This window comes from Seriola dumerili, unplaced genomic scaffold (genome assembly GCF_002260705.1).
Source record: "Seriola dumerili isolate Sdu_G_001 unplaced genomic scaffold, Sdu_1.0 BDQW01004451.1, whole genome shotgun sequence".
In the NCBI taxonomy this organism is placed as follows: domain Eukaryota; kingdom Metazoa; phylum Chordata; class Actinopteri; order Carangiformes; family Carangidae; genus Seriola; species Seriola dumerili.
Genome location: NW_019178706.1, coordinates 32,501 through 47,233, shown reverse-complemented (window position 1 = coordinate 47,233; position 14,733 = coordinate 32,501). Strand labels below are relative to the sequence as shown.

Genomic DNA, 14,733 nt, shown 5'->3' with positions numbered 1-14,733 from the left:
GTAATGTAGTACTGAGTACTGATGTAGTAATGTAGTACTGAGTACTGATGTAGTAATGTAGTACTGAGTACTGATGTAGTAATGAGTACTGATGTAGTAATGTAGTAATGAGTACTGATGTAATGATGTAGTACTGAGTACTGATGTAGTACTGAGTACTGATGTAATGTAATGTTCCTTTGACCCGAACAGTCGCTGTGAAAACGTTTTAGGTTATATGGGACAGCTCTGCCACCTGCTGTTGTAACTTTGTACTTGCATGGAGTAGTAACAGCAAAGGGTTATGGGTAATCCTCAAAGCAATGGAGGAAACAGATTTATTTTCTTTTAATGAATTTAAGAGAGGGACACTTACTGCTCTGCTTCATTTATTTAATTGACATGAATTTAAACCATGTGATGTTTTACAGCAGAGACAACAACAGAAAACTCAACCAGTGTGTGTGTGTGTGTGTTTGTGTGTGTGAGAGAGAGAGAGAGACAGAGAGAGAGAGAGACAGAGAGAGAGAGAGACAGAGAGAGAGACAGACAGAGAGAGAGACAGAGAGAGAGACAGAGAGAGACAGAGACGAAGACGAAGAAAAGAGAAGAAGAGAAGAACAGACGAGACAGACAGAGGGAACAGAGATGAGGAGAGAGAGAGACAGAGAGAGACAGAGAGAGACAGAGGGAGAGAGAGAGAGAGAGAACAGAGAGAGAAGACAGAGGAGAGAAGAGAGGAGGGAGCAGAGAGAGAGAGACAGAGGAGACAGAGAGAGACAGAAGAGAGAACAGAGAGAGAGAGAGAGAAGAGAGAGAGAGGGAGAACAGAGGACAGAGAGAGGAGACAGAGAGACAAGAGAGACGGAGGAGAGAACGAGAGAGAGACAAGAGAGACAGAGACAGAGAGAGACAGAGGGAGACAGAGAGCGAGAGCAGACCAGAAGAAGATCGAAGACAAGAATTGAGAGAGACAGAGAGAGACAGAGGGAGACAGAGAGAGAGAGAGAGAGACAGAGAGAGACAGAGGGAGACAGAGACAGAGAGAGAGAGACAGAGAGAGACAGAGGGAGACAGAGAGAGACAGAGAGAGACAGAGGGAGACAGAGAGAGAGAGAGAGACAGAGGGAGACAGAGACAGAGAGAGAGAGACAGAGAGACAGAGACAGATTTATTAGGAACATCTGACTTGATGCCTCTTTTCCTGTTTCTTTTCTAATTAGAGAGAATGTCCATGATGAAGCTACGTAATGAGACGAGTGTTGCTGCTGCACATGTCCATGAACTGTTCACAGGGTCAGAATTAAGTGGTTATTAAATGTCTCTGACATGAATTATATATTTTATTATTGTAAGGGGATATATCCAACAGGTTAGCTGTTAACTAATGATATAGGTTAATGATGAAACGTCAAGGTAATGACACGTATGGTTAGAAACAAACAGGATTGGAGTATTTTCCCTCGACTTCAGTTGTGGAGTATAAAAACACTGTCAGGAAAAACTTTGACAAATATGAAACTAAAAGTATAAAATATTTGTATAAATGTGTAAGAGTGTGTTAGAAGCACGTATGAATATGTGTGCAGGTTTTAATCAGTCTTGATTAATATGTTTATGTGTCCACTGTGTGATCTGATCACTTTGACCTCCTGTCAAACATCTGATATGGTTCAGACCTTCATGTTCCCCAGAGGATGAACTGTAATAACTGATCATCCTCTGACTTCTCCTCAACTCCTTTACTTTGGTTTATGACCAGGTGCGTTCCCATCAGCCTCAGTGCTACTTGATGTTTACTACTGTTACTACTGTGGCATTTCTGGTTTGTGAATAATGTCAAAGTGAAGTTCAGTGATTGGTCGTTGTGGACTACAGACTTCCTCAGGTTCTCATGTGGCAGGAAGTCATTGTGTTGAGAGGGGTGTTCCCAGGTGAGAGGACCCTTAAACACCTGAAGCGCCACCTGCTGGCTCTGCTGCTGTTGCCTCCACATCTCTGTCCTGCAGGACGTGTTTCCTGTATGCTCTTTGGATCACCGTCGCTGCCACCTCCTCGTGTTTTCTCTGCAGGGTGCTGCTGATTGGTTCATATGACAGCTGCAGGAAACAGGGGTCATCTATTACATCAGGTAGGACTATGGCGTTTAAGTCATCTCAAAAGTTTTTCGCACAAAAACTGTGTGTCTGTGTGATGTGAGCGCTCACAACAGATCCACAAGTGGAAAACCTTCCTCACGAGGGAACATCTCTGCTCCACGGAGAAGAGATGCTCTCTGTTGAGGAAGGTTTCCTGCTCACAAATCTGTTCTGAGCGCTCACATCACACAATGCGTGCAGTCTTATGCATGCTTTTAAGACTAATTAAACCTCATAAAGGACATAGGTTTAGGGGCAAAAAAGTATTACCAGCTGTTTTCCTTTCAAAATAAACCTCTCCCTACAAATCAGTTTGATTTAGACATCTGAACATAAAGAGCACAGTCGTCTGCATACAGTGAGAGTCAGCAGCTGTCAACACAGATTCCTGCTGTAAAATATATTGTACATGATACACACATCGAACACTATCTAATAAATAAAAAGACTAATGTATTTTCTTTACTGTCACTGATCATATGGGTGTGTTTTCTCTGTTTGCAGTTTCAGAGAAACTCACGATTGTCTCAGTCAACTCATTTTCATTTTTGTCAACTAATTTTAGTTTGGTGCTTAAACATTTATGGATACAGTTCAATTGTGGAATAAGCATTAATTCATACAAAACCAAATTCCTAATATCCTAAACTAAGGAGAATAGAATAGAACAGAACAGAACCTTGGGCAACTTGTTGGTCATGAACTTCTCCTCAATTCTGGCTTTGATAGCATCCCTCTGTCCTGAATCACCAAATACCTGCACACAGGTAAGAATAATGATAACAATGATGATAATAATAATGATGATGATGATGATAATAATAATAATGTTACCTCTGCAGTGAATGCAAGCAGGACATCTGTACAGTGGATCTTGTCTCCAGGAAGCAGAGGCAGATCCATGTGGATCAGTTTGATTGTGTTTGGTTTGGGAATCCTCAGAGGATCCTGCAGAGTGTCGCAGAAATCTGACAGCTGACTGTTGAACACAATGGAGAACATTATAGTCTACTAGAGACTTCCAGAGTCCATCATTTAGGATATCTGACAATAGTGTGAATCTAAATTTAAAGCAAGGCATAGCACTGAGTCAGCTCAGAGACCAATGATCTCCTCACTGCTGCTGCTGCTGCTGCTGCTGCTGCTGGTGGATGTGGTTGTGGTTGTGGTGGTGGTCTGCCCTGATCTTACTGGACCTTAGTTCTGCATTAGACACAGTAGATTCCTGTATCTTATTCTGTATTCTATCTCATATATCTCGCAGACACTGCAAATGAATATTTGTCTCGTTATTGTTATCTTATCTGCTGCCTCACTGAAGTGTGGAGTACATCTGAGCTCTGACGTAGGTCCTCTTCTGTTTTCTATCTGTAAGCTTCCACTTGTGGCACCTGTGGCTCAGGAGGAAAAGCGGGTCGTCCACTAAAAGTTGTGTCCGTGGGCAAGATACTGAACCCAAATTGCCCCCGATGTATCGTGTGTATATTTGGTAGAAAAGCACTGTATGTGCTGTGTGAGTCTGTGTGTGAATTGGTGAATGTGACTCGTAGTATAAAGTGAGTTGAGTGGTCGTTACGACTACAAAAGAGTCACTAAGAGTCGATTAGAGTTTCTAAGAGTTGACTGAAGTTTAATAAGATGAAACAGGAAAATATTTTCCGTGATGAGAGTATCAGTTTGTACTGTATGGAGTTTGGACTCACCTGTACTGTATGACCTGTGAGCCATCAGTGTCAAACATCCTCCAGGTTTTATAAAACATCTGCAGTTCATTGTCACTCAGGTTCTCAGTGTCGTCCATATTGAAGGTCTCCAGGACGACGGCAATGTACATGTGGACCACCAGCAGGACAGACAGGATGATGTAGGAGGAGAAGAAGATGATGCCCAGTATTGGGCTGCCACAGTTCCCTAAGACGGTCGATCCTGGGTTCTGCATGTACGGGTCGCAGTCCGGAGGCGTATCCAGGATGGGCCTCAGCAGAAAGTCCAGTCCAGTTGTAGTGGTCAAAGTAAACATAGACATCATGCTGCTCCCAAAAGTCTCAAAGTAAAGCAATGGGTGCTCGTTTCTCACATAGGCAAAGCTAAACATGCCGAAGATTGAGTACGTGAAGATGAGGAGGAAGAGGAGGAGGCAAATGTTGAAGAGGGCAGGGAGTGACAACACAAAGGCTACAAGCCAGGGAATGACAGGGATGATACGACTTATACGAGCCAGTCGGAGCACAGGGAAGAAGTTTGGTGAGATTAAATATTTTTCCAGGAAGTCGAATATGAACATACCTGAAAGAAAGACAGAAAGAAAGAAAGAAAGAAATTTGAAACACTTTCTTCTTCTATTGTAGGTTACAATGTGAAGCCAGACTAGGAGTAGCACCACTAGCAGATACACTGAGTTTGCACTAAGCATCAACGTCCGAGGCTGAAAAATGAAGCTGCCACTGAAGTCATTCCCAACAGGGTTAGAGAATTAACAATAGCTATCAACCCTTTGTGCAGCACATTAGCGTCATACCTTATTTTGAAACTATGTTAAATTGCATTGCCCCTATCAACTACATAAATGAGCTAAAAAAAGTACCAAAACCTGCAGTTCCTCCAACGACCACTAGAGTCTGGCTCCAACAGTGAGTCAGTCCCCATAGACTCCCATGTTAAAATGTCCAACTTTACAGCAGAAATAAACATGTTTACAGCCTGGTACAGAAACTGCTTTGGTCTCTAGAGCTGATTTCTTCCCTCATGACACCTGTATGGATGTGAATTTTTATATAACTCACTCATTTGAATTTTATTAAGGCTTAAAGTTCTGCATAATTGAGGTTGGGCTGCTTTGAGTGACAGGTGGGTGAGCATATGCTTGCCAGAAGCTGATATGCACCGACATCCGGCCTCAACACTCGCCCCTCCCCTTGGCCCATTTTTGGATTCGCCGGGAGTTCAGCGGAGTCAGGCACTGGCAAGATGACAACGACGGATTGGCGGAACGGAATATTTGTGCCAAATTTGAAGGAGTTGTGTCAAGGCATTACTGAGACACCGTGTCTACGGACAGACAACCTGAAAACCAAATGGCTGCTGCTCTGACTGTCACCGGCGCAGAGGACTAAAAACTCATTCATATCAATTAGTTGCACTATACACGTGGAATGCTGGGAGGTTGGGGCAGAAGATGACATCACCACATGAAAATTGGCCAACTCACCCACAATGGACAAGATAATGACGACAAAGTCGAGGATGTTCAGCCAGTCAGAGAAGTAGTGCCGTCCGAGGGCGATGATCTTCAGAAGGAACTCAATGAGGAAGATGATGATGAAAACGAAGTTGATCCAGTGCAGAATTAAATCTTTCTCGTTGCTCTGCTCATCCGTCTCCACCATCAGAGTCACCATTTTCAAGCAGATCACCACCACCACGAAGACATCAAAAGCCGGTTTGGTCACCAGGTCGAAGAGCAGAGCCCGGCACTTGTTCTGGAGAGGCAGGAGGACAAACAGGACGTCACAGCTGGAAGACCTGAACCTAACCCTAACCTGAAGTATCAAGCTTAAAAACGTCTGGACTGTAAAACATCAGCAGATCCAGAGAACCAGGTCCTATATTCATTAAAGCTCAGAGTTCATCACTTGACCTGCACAAGGCCCATGACTCAGCTCAGTCATGAGTCGGACCTGGATTCATTAGAACATTAGAACCAGGATCCTGGAGCACATGTGACCTCTAACCTGAGCTCCACAGCCATGTGGTGTGAACACAGCTGGACAGGAAGTCAGTGAACCCACCTGAGGTCGTGGAACAGGTTTTCGAGTTGTCCTGGACAACCGTCTCTTCATGCCCCGGGATAATTTCTGCTGCTCCTCCGTCATAAACAGATGTTTCCCTCCCAAGTAAAGATGAGAGAGAGACAACAGTTAACTGATGGAGACGAAGACAAAACAAAACCTGAGACTGGTTCAGCACCTGAACTGTCTCTCAGCCTGTCTCTCTCTCAGTCTGTCTGTCTCCCAGCCTGTCTGTTTCTCAGCCTGTCTGTCTCCCAGTCTGTCTGTCTCTCAGCCTGTCTCTCTCTCAGTCTGTCTGTCTCCCAGCCTGTCTGTTTCTCAGCCTGTCTGTCTCCCAGTCTGTCTGTCTCTCAGCCTGTCTCTCTCTCAGCCTGTCTGTCTTTCAGTCTGTCTGTCTCCCAGTCTGTCTCTCAGCCTGTCTCTCTCTCAGTCTGTCTGTCTCTCTCTCAGCCTGTCTATCTCTGAGCCTGTCTCTCAGTCTGTCTGTCTCTCAGCCTGTCTGTCTCTCAGTCTGTCTGTCTCTCTCTCAGCCTGTCTATCTCTGAGCCTGTCTCTCAGTCTGTCTGTCTCTCACCCTGTCTGTCTCTCAGCCTGTCTCTCTCTCAGTCTGTCTGTCTCTCTCTCAGCCTGTCTATCTCTGAGCCTGTCTCTCAGTCTGTCTGTCTCTCACCCTGTCTGTCTCTCAGCCTGTCTCTCTCTCAGTCTGTCTGTCTCTCTCTCAGCCTGTCTATCTCTGAGCCTGTCTCTCAGTCTGTCTGTCTCTCACCCTGTCTGTCTCTCAGCCTGTCTCTCTCTCAGTCTGTCTGTCTCTCTCTCAGCCTGTCTATCTCTGAGCCTGTCTCTCAGTCTGTCTGTCTCTCACCCTGTCTGTCTCTCAGCCTGTCTCTCTCTCAGTCTGTCTGTCTCTCTCTCAGCCTGTCTATCTCTGAGCCTGTCTCTCAGTCTGTCTGTCTCTCACCCTGTCTGTCTCTCAGCCTGTCTCTCTCTCAGTCTGTCTGTCTCTCTCTCAGCCTGTCTATCTCTGAGCCTGTCTCTCAGTCTGTCTGTCTCTCACCCTGTCTGTCTCTCAGCCTGTCTCTCTCTCAGTCTGTCTGTCTCTCTCTCAGCCTGTCTATCTCTGAGCCTGTCTCTCAGTCTGTCTGTCTCTCACCCTGTCTGTCTCTCAGCCTGTCTCTCTCTCAGTCTGTCTGTCTCTCTCTCAGCCTGTCTATCTCTGAGCCTGTCTCTCAGTCTGTCTGTCTCTCACCCTGTCTGTCTCTCAGCCTGTCTCTCTCTCAGTCTGTCTGTCTCTCTCTCAGCCTGTCTATCTCTGAGCCTGTCTCTCAGTCTGTCTGTCTCTCACCCTGTCTGTCTCTCAGCCTGTCTCTCTCTCAGTCTGTCTGTCTCTCTCTCAGCCTGTCTATCTCTGAGCCTGTCTCTCAGTCTGTCTGTCTCTCACCCTGTCTGTCTCTCAGCCTGTCTCTCTCTCAGTCTGTCTGTCTCTCTCTCAGCCTGTCTATCTCTGAGCCTGTCTCTCAGTCTGTCTGTCTCTCACCCTGTCTGTCTCTCAGCCTGTCTCTCTCTCAGTCTGTCTGTCTCTCTCTCAGCCTGTCTATCTCTGAGCCTGTCTCTCAGTCTGTCTGTCTCTCACCCTGTCTGTCTCTCAGCCTGTCTCTCTCTCAGTCTGTCTGTCTCTCTCTCAGCCTGTCTATCTCTGAGCCTGTCTCTCAGTCTGTCTGTCTCTCACCCTGTCTGTCTCTCAGCCTGTCTCTCTCTCAGTCTGTCTGTCTCTCTCTCAGCCTGTCTATCTCTGAGCCTGTCTCTCAGTCTGTCTGTCTCTCAGCCTGTCTGTCTCTCAGCCTGTCTCTCTCTCAGCCTGTCTGTCTCTCAGCCTGTCTGTCTCCCAGTCTGTCTCCCAGTCTGTATAGAGACATATCTTGTGTGTCAGCTGGTCCAGCATGTTGATGAAGACTCTGACGAAGAGGTTGAAGGTGAAGAAGCAGCCGATGATGATGAAACAGATGAAGTACAGGTACATGTAGGGCCTGTTCTCATACACTGGCTGAGATTCCACCTGTACACAGACACAGAAAAATACCAGTACAGCACCAGTACAGAACCAGTACCAGTATGTGCACCAGTAAAACCATCAGTAGGTGTCCTGACCTGTGTGGAGTCCACTGCTGCGTACATAATGTTCAACCAGCCTGAGAATGTCGCCTGACAGAAACAACACAGAAGAACATGGAGGCTCATTGTCAACCTGCCGCTCGGAATGTAAACATGAGATAAAGTAAAAGAGACGTGACAGAGCAGCTGATAACAGCTCCTTGTGTTCATTGTGAGGAGCCACCATGATGTTTACTTCCTGTGTGATAGAGTTCAGACTGACCATATGCAGCAGTGAAAGGTAACTCTGTCCCACGTTGTCAAAGTTTAACTTTGCATTCTTCCAGACGATATCAGTAAAGTTTTCGTCGATCAGAATGAAACAGTCGGTCTTGTTGCCCGCCTCCTCATCGAGGAGCAGCTGCTCTGATGTCGTATTATAACAGTAAGAGAACTTTCCAGCAAACAGCCTCACTCCAACGATGCTGAACATTAAGCAGACGGTCAGAGCCACCAGCAGCACATCAAACAGGGCTGGGAGCGTCACTGCCAGAGCCTGCAGCACCACCTGCAGACAGGTACAGAGAGTGAGACAGGTACAGATTCACTACGAGAGCCTGCAGCCCCACCTGCAGACAAACAGGTACCGAGAGTCAGATAGGTACAGATACATTGCTGGAGCCTGCAGCACCACCTGCAGACAGACAGGTAGAGAGGGTGAGACAGGTTCAGAGAGTGAAAGAGGTACAGATACATTACTGGAGCCTTCAGCACCACCTGCAGACAGACAGGTAGAGAGGGTGAGACAGGTTCAGAGAGTGAAAGAGGTACAGATACATTACTGGAGCCTTCAGCACCACCTGCAGACAGACAGGTAGAGAGGGTGAGACAGGTACAGAGAGTGAAAGAGGTACAGATACATTCCTGGAGCCTTCAGCACCACCTGCAGACAGACAGGTAGAGAGGGTGAGACAGGTACAGAGAGTGAAAGAGGTACAGATACATTGCTGGAGCCTTCGGCACCACCTGCAGACAGACAGGGAGAGAGGGTGAGACAGGTACAGATACATTGCTGGAGCCTTCGGCACCACCTGCAGACAGACAGGGAGAGAGGGTGAGACAGGTACAGATACATTGCTGGAGCCTTCGGCACCACCTGCAGACAGACAGGTAGAGAGGGTGAGCCAGGTACAGAGAGTGAGACAGGTTGGAAGACCGATATAGTGTACTACTGTAGTCCCAGACCTAACTTCTAACATGCTATCTGGCCAGACTGTAAGTGACCATAACTGTCTGTCTCTCTCTCTGTCTGTCTGTGACTGTCTTACCCTTAGGCATTGGAAGCGAGACAGGGCCCTCAGGGGCCTCAGAGCTCTCAGAGTCCTCAGAATCAGGCCCACTTCCAGTTGAGAGTATCCCAGCATGTCGACAGTCACTGACATCAGAGAGACCTGGTGATGACATCATACTTATCATGCCTCAATAATCATACATCAATCACTTGCAGGTAATTGAAATATTATAGTATTATTATTGTAATAATAATAAGACATATGAGGAACTTGTTAGCATCAGAAAAAAATTGTATGCTATGATTTTTTCACATCATTGTGAATCTTGCTGGTCTCAAACTAGATTAGAGAACAATAGTCCAGACCGGACCAGACCAGACCAGACTAGACTAGACCAGACCAGACCAGACCAGACTAGACTAGACCAGACCAGACTAGAGTAGGGTAGAGTAGACCAGACCAGACCAGACCAGACCAGACTAGACCAGACTAGACTAGACCAGACCAGACTAGAGTAGGGTAGAGTAGACCAGACCAGACCAGACTAGACTAGACTAGACCAGACCAGACCAGACTAGACTAGACCAGACCAGACTAGAGTAGGGTAGAGTAGACCAGACCAGACCAGACCAGACTAGACTAGACCAGACCAGACTAGAGTAGGGTAGAGTAGACCAGACCAGACCAGACCAGACCAGACTAGTCTAGACTAGACCAGACCAGACTAGAGTAGGGTAGAGTAGACCAGACCAGACCAGACTAGACTAGACTAGACTAGACTAGACTAGACTAGACCAGACCACACTAGACTAGACTAAACTAGACTAGACCAGACTAAACTACACTAGACTAGACTAGACTAGACCAGACCAGACTAAACTACACTAGACTAGACCAGACTATACCAGACCAGACTAGACTAAACTACACTAGACTAGACTAAACTACACTAGACTAGACTAAACTATACCAGACCAGACCAGACTAAACTACACTAGACCAGACCAGACTAGACTAAACTACACTAGACTAGACCAGACTAGACCAGACTAGACTAAACTACACTAGACTAGACTAAACTACACTAGACTAGACTAAACTACACTAGACTAGACTAAACTATACCAGACCAGACTAAACTACACTAGACTAGACCAGACCAGACTAAACTACACTAGACTAGACCAGACTATACCAGACCAGACTAGACTAAACTACACTAGACTAGACTAAACTACACTAGACTAGACTAAACTATACCAGACCAGACCAGACTAAACTACACTAGACCAGACCAGACTAGACTAAACTACACTAGACTAGACCAGACTAGACCAGACTAGACTAAACTACACTAGACTAGACTAAACTACACTAGACTAGACTAAACTACACTAGACTAGACTAAACTATACCAGACCAGACTAAACTACACTAGACTAGACCAGACTAGACTAAACTACACTAGACTAGACCGGACTAGACTAAACTACACTAGACTAGACCAGACTAGACCAGACTAGACCAGACTAGACTAAACTACACTAGACTAGACTAAACTATACCAGACCAGACTAAACTACACTAGACCAGACCAGACTAAACTACACTAGACTAGACCAGACTAGACCTGTAAGACTTTTCTGAAATTAACCAACCTCTAAAGTTTTGAATAGAAAATCATTGTAACATACTATCACATACGAGTTCATCAGAAGTCTGATTGGTAAGTTTCTTCATTTGCAGACTTTCAACTCCACTCTAATGAGCAGAAAAAAATGGACCTGGATCTGGATTCAAATTCAAACATTACCAATAATCAGTGTTATTGATCTGTTCTTACGGCCAAGATGAGGAAGTCGATCCAGCACCAGACGCTGGTGAAGTACTTCTTGAATCCATAGGCGATCCACTTGAGAAGCATCTCCAGGAGGAACACGTAGGTGAACACCTGGTCTGCTCTGTCCAGAATCATCTGTAACACTGTCTGCTGCTGCAGGTGGATGTCCTCAAACACCTGTTCACATACACACACGTTACCACCTGACCAGGTGTTTACCTTCACTGACTGACAGGGTTAAAACTGAACCGATGGGTTAACTTTACCCAGCACTCAAGGATAGAAACCCAACCAAGACAAAACACTGTTTTGTTCCAGTGACCCAAGATTAACATACAAATAAGACTGGGTCAGAACAACAGCTGGTTCAGTTCAGGGTACAGTTATCCATATTACTGTATATTCATTAATCGTAATAATGTGTGTTTACCAGAGCTGCACTGCTGAGGAGGATGATGGAGATGATGAAGGTCTCAAAGCATTTGTGTTGCACGATGGAGAAACAGGCTCTCCTGAAGTTAGACCAAACCCTCCATGTGCCCCGGGACGTGTCTACATTCAGGAACGGACAGCAATGGTAACAACATGAAAAACATACACACACACACACACACACACACCAGTCCTCACTTTCTGACATACCTTCAAAGGGCTGTTTAAGTCCTGGTTCAGGAGTTAGAATCAGGTTTAGTTTTAGGTTAGGATTATGCATTATGTCAATGAGTGTGTGTGTGTGTGTGTGTGTGTGTGTGTGTGTGTGTCGTACTGTGACAGCAGCAGTCTTCAGGTGTGTTTTCTCTGTGATTTTTATTGTCTTCATCCTGCTAAACAAATACAAATCATAAATAAACGATATATTCGTTTGTTTACTGTTACTTATGAAGGAGTTCATGAATATGACTAAAAAAATCAATCTGCTTCAGACAACGTTGATTTTTATGTGAAGACAAAAAAAATCAATAGAAAATGTTTTACTTGTTGCTTTTTCTCCTTGTCTTCATTTTCAGGCGTATTGGACTCGATCACGACCTCTGACACCGACTGGTCTGAGGTCATAGAGGTCAAGCCCACGTACTCCTTCTTGTTGTCTTTCTTACTGTCGACCACTTACGATAAAAAACAACCAGGAAGATCACAACACAAAACATTCTGTCGAACCTTCAGTCTTCAGTCTCATCATCAACAAACTGGATTCCAAAAACCTGAAACACCCTGAACTCTAAAATCTGCAAACTACAGACCCCGGAAACAAACTGCTCGGTACTTGCAAAGTAAACAGACCAACCTTTGGGGTCAGGGTTGACATGGTTCTTCTTTCCTTGCAAATGTTCCAGGATCCAGGTCCTGGTCCGAGCTGCACACCCTTTGATCTGGTTTATGGCGAACAGCGGATTGTTTTCTCCTTGTTCTGTTGGAGCTGCCAGATTAACAGCACTGACTGAGCTCAGCAGCAAGGCCAGGAACAGGTTCAGAACCTGAAACAAGGCCAGGAACATATTCATAATTTGTGGCTGGAGTAGCAACAGAATCAAGACCTCCAACAACAGACCCAGAACCTAAACTAGAGTCACGAACAGAGCCAGGATCTGCAACAAGGCCAGGGGAAGTTCATGACCTGTACCTACACTGGTATGAACAATTAATCCCTGGTCAACTGTTTCACTGTTCAAGATTTAAGACACAACCTCGATCATGGCCCCAGACCTGGACCTGCTGTAGTCTGAAGGAGTAAACCAGGGTCTGGTCAGATAGAGAAAGAGACTCACCAGCAGGTATCCGATCACCACGACTGTCATGAAGAAGATCAGACACACGCTCTGATTCGAGACCATCATGCAGTCCCACATGGTCTCGATCCACTCTCCACAAAAGATCCTGAAGATGAGGAGGAATGTCTGGAACAATCCGTTCATATGCCAGCGAGGAAGCTCGCAGTCATTAGCGATGCAACAGACGTTGGATTCATAGTCCTTCTGGAACAGCTGCAAGCCGACGACGGTGAAGGCGAAGACCATGATGAGCAGAATGAGAGTCAGGTTCCTTAGGGCCCAGACCGCAGTCCACATAATCTTGATCAACGTGTGGAAGGTTGGCCACCACCGGGCCAGCCTCAGTACCCGCATCTAGACGAGACAGGTGAGGGCACAGGGAGGAAGTCATATTGATAATATTAAATGATGAACTTGGTAATTAGTGATGATGATGATGGTGCCACACTGACCACATTGAAGCAGTACAGCACATTTAGACCCTCGACATCTGCCATTGTCACGTCCATCAGACTGACGATGACAATGATGAAGTCAAGTATGTGCCAGCCGACCTGTAACCAAGGCAGCAGAACAATCACACACATTTCTATCAGAAGAGCAGACACCATCAATGAGCTGGTAACAAACACAAAGTCTGACCTTGAAGTAACCGTATGGGTCCAAGGCCACGAGTTTGAGGAGCGCCTCGGCTGTGTAGATCATTGTGAAGATCTGCAGAGAGGGGGGGTCAGGGGTCAGAGGTCAGGAGTCAGGGTTAGAACAAATCCTGTTTGAACAACTGCTGGACTCGTCTGTTGGTTCAGTCCTTTAGCACAACCATACCCCCCCCACACCCCCACTGTTCTTTAGCACTGACCAGGTCTGTCATGTACAGCAGGTCCGCAAACTCGATTGTCATTGGGTAATGTTCCATGGCCATGAGGATGCTGTTAAATATGAGGCAGACGACAATTCCAAAGTCAAAGAACGGGTTCATGACGAAGGTGTGGAGCCGCTGTTTCAACCGCCTCCAGCAGCCACAACAGTTCCACTTCAGGAAGGCCAGACAACATGGAGGACACGAGCTCTGGTCCTCCTTGACCTCTGAAACACACACAGCTGCTTATTGAGACCATCGACTTCCTGTCTGTTCTCTACAGAGACAGTGTGAGCAGGAACCGCTCCATGTTAAACTGATGGTAATTTAAGGTGTTCTCATGTTGGGCACTGTGAGGGTCCTCAGCGGTATAGAGAGGTGTGTGTGTGTGTGTGTGTGTGTGTGTGTGTGTGTGTGTGTGTGTACCCCCCACAGCAGGGCGTTCTTCCTCATGGCTCTTTGTTACTGCGGCTGAGCTTTTGTCCTGCGGTGCTAAAGGCTGTTTCTCAGAGACCTCCTGTGTGCAGGCCAACAAACACAAACACATAGGTGTTTATTTTCACATGATTAATTCAGTTCACCTTCCTGCTGTTTCATGTTTCATGTTAATACCAGTAGGAATAATTCCACAATATTATTTTGAACATTCTCAGACAGTAGTTTTTATTTCATTGTTAATTTACAGTATTTAACTGTTATTATCATTATTATTATTATTGTAATTATTTATGTGTAAGATTTAGGTTTATTCACATTATCGTGCCTCACAATTTCGTTAGTTCCTACCTCCTCCTCCTCCTCCTCCCTCCTCTTCATCACCTCCAGGATCTGAATGAACTCTTCTTCCCTCTGTTTGGCCTTGGCGACATTGGCCCTGTCCTGCTCAACAGTCACCCTGGCAACTAACGCCAGAATGAGGCTGAGGAGGAGGAAACAGCTGGGGAAGACGAGGACCAAGAAGATGATCGTAGTGTAAGTAC

At 45.8% G+C, this 14,733-nt stretch overlaps 1 protein-coding gene across 1 annotated transcript in view; it reads right to left on the bottom strand.

Moving 5' to 3' along the window:
• Positions 1 to 1,153: 1,153 nt before the first annotated feature.
• Positions 1,154 to 14,733, bottom strand: part of LOC111239790 (sodium channel protein type 4 subunit alpha B-like) — an 18,373-nt gene continuing 4,793 nt past the window's right edge. Inside the window, exons 10-30 of the mRNA XM_022769696.1 lie at positions 14,540 to 14,733; positions 14,180 to 14,270; positions 13,754 to 13,980; positions 13,537 to 13,608; positions 13,347 to 13,448; positions 12,892 to 13,248; positions 12,411 to 12,600; positions 12,101 to 12,231; positions 11,913 to 11,946; positions 11,556 to 11,788; positions 11,129 to 11,302; positions 9,322 to 9,444; positions 8,277 to 8,561; positions 8,051 to 8,104; positions 7,821 to 7,958; positions 5,906 to 6,010; positions 5,326 to 5,596; positions 3,821 to 4,403; positions 2,952 to 3,096; positions 2,797 to 2,874; positions 1,154 to 2,078 (exon numbers count right to left, since the gene is read on the bottom strand). The exon at positions 14,540 to 14,733 is cut by the window's right edge and continues 16 nt beyond it. Coding sequence (XP_022625417.1) covers positions 1,926 to 2,078; positions 2,797 to 2,874; positions 2,952 to 3,096; positions 3,821 to 4,403; positions 5,326 to 5,596; positions 5,906 to 6,010; positions 7,821 to 7,958; positions 8,051 to 8,104; positions 8,277 to 8,561; positions 9,322 to 9,444; positions 11,129 to 11,302; positions 11,556 to 11,788; positions 11,913 to 11,946; positions 12,101 to 12,231; positions 12,411 to 12,600; positions 12,892 to 13,248; positions 13,347 to 13,448; positions 13,537 to 13,608; positions 13,754 to 13,980; positions 14,180 to 14,270; positions 14,540 to 14,733 — 3,740 coding nt within the window. The 3' untranslated portion in view covers positions 1,154 to 1,925. The remainder of the gene's footprint in view (positions 2,079 to 2,796; positions 2,875 to 2,951; positions 3,097 to 3,820; positions 4,404 to 5,325; positions 5,597 to 5,905; positions 6,011 to 7,820; positions 7,959 to 8,050; positions 8,105 to 8,276; positions 8,562 to 9,321; positions 9,445 to 11,128; positions 11,303 to 11,555; positions 11,789 to 11,912; positions 11,947 to 12,100; positions 12,232 to 12,410; positions 12,601 to 12,891; positions 13,249 to 13,346; positions 13,449 to 13,536; positions 13,609 to 13,753; positions 13,981 to 14,179; positions 14,271 to 14,539) is intronic.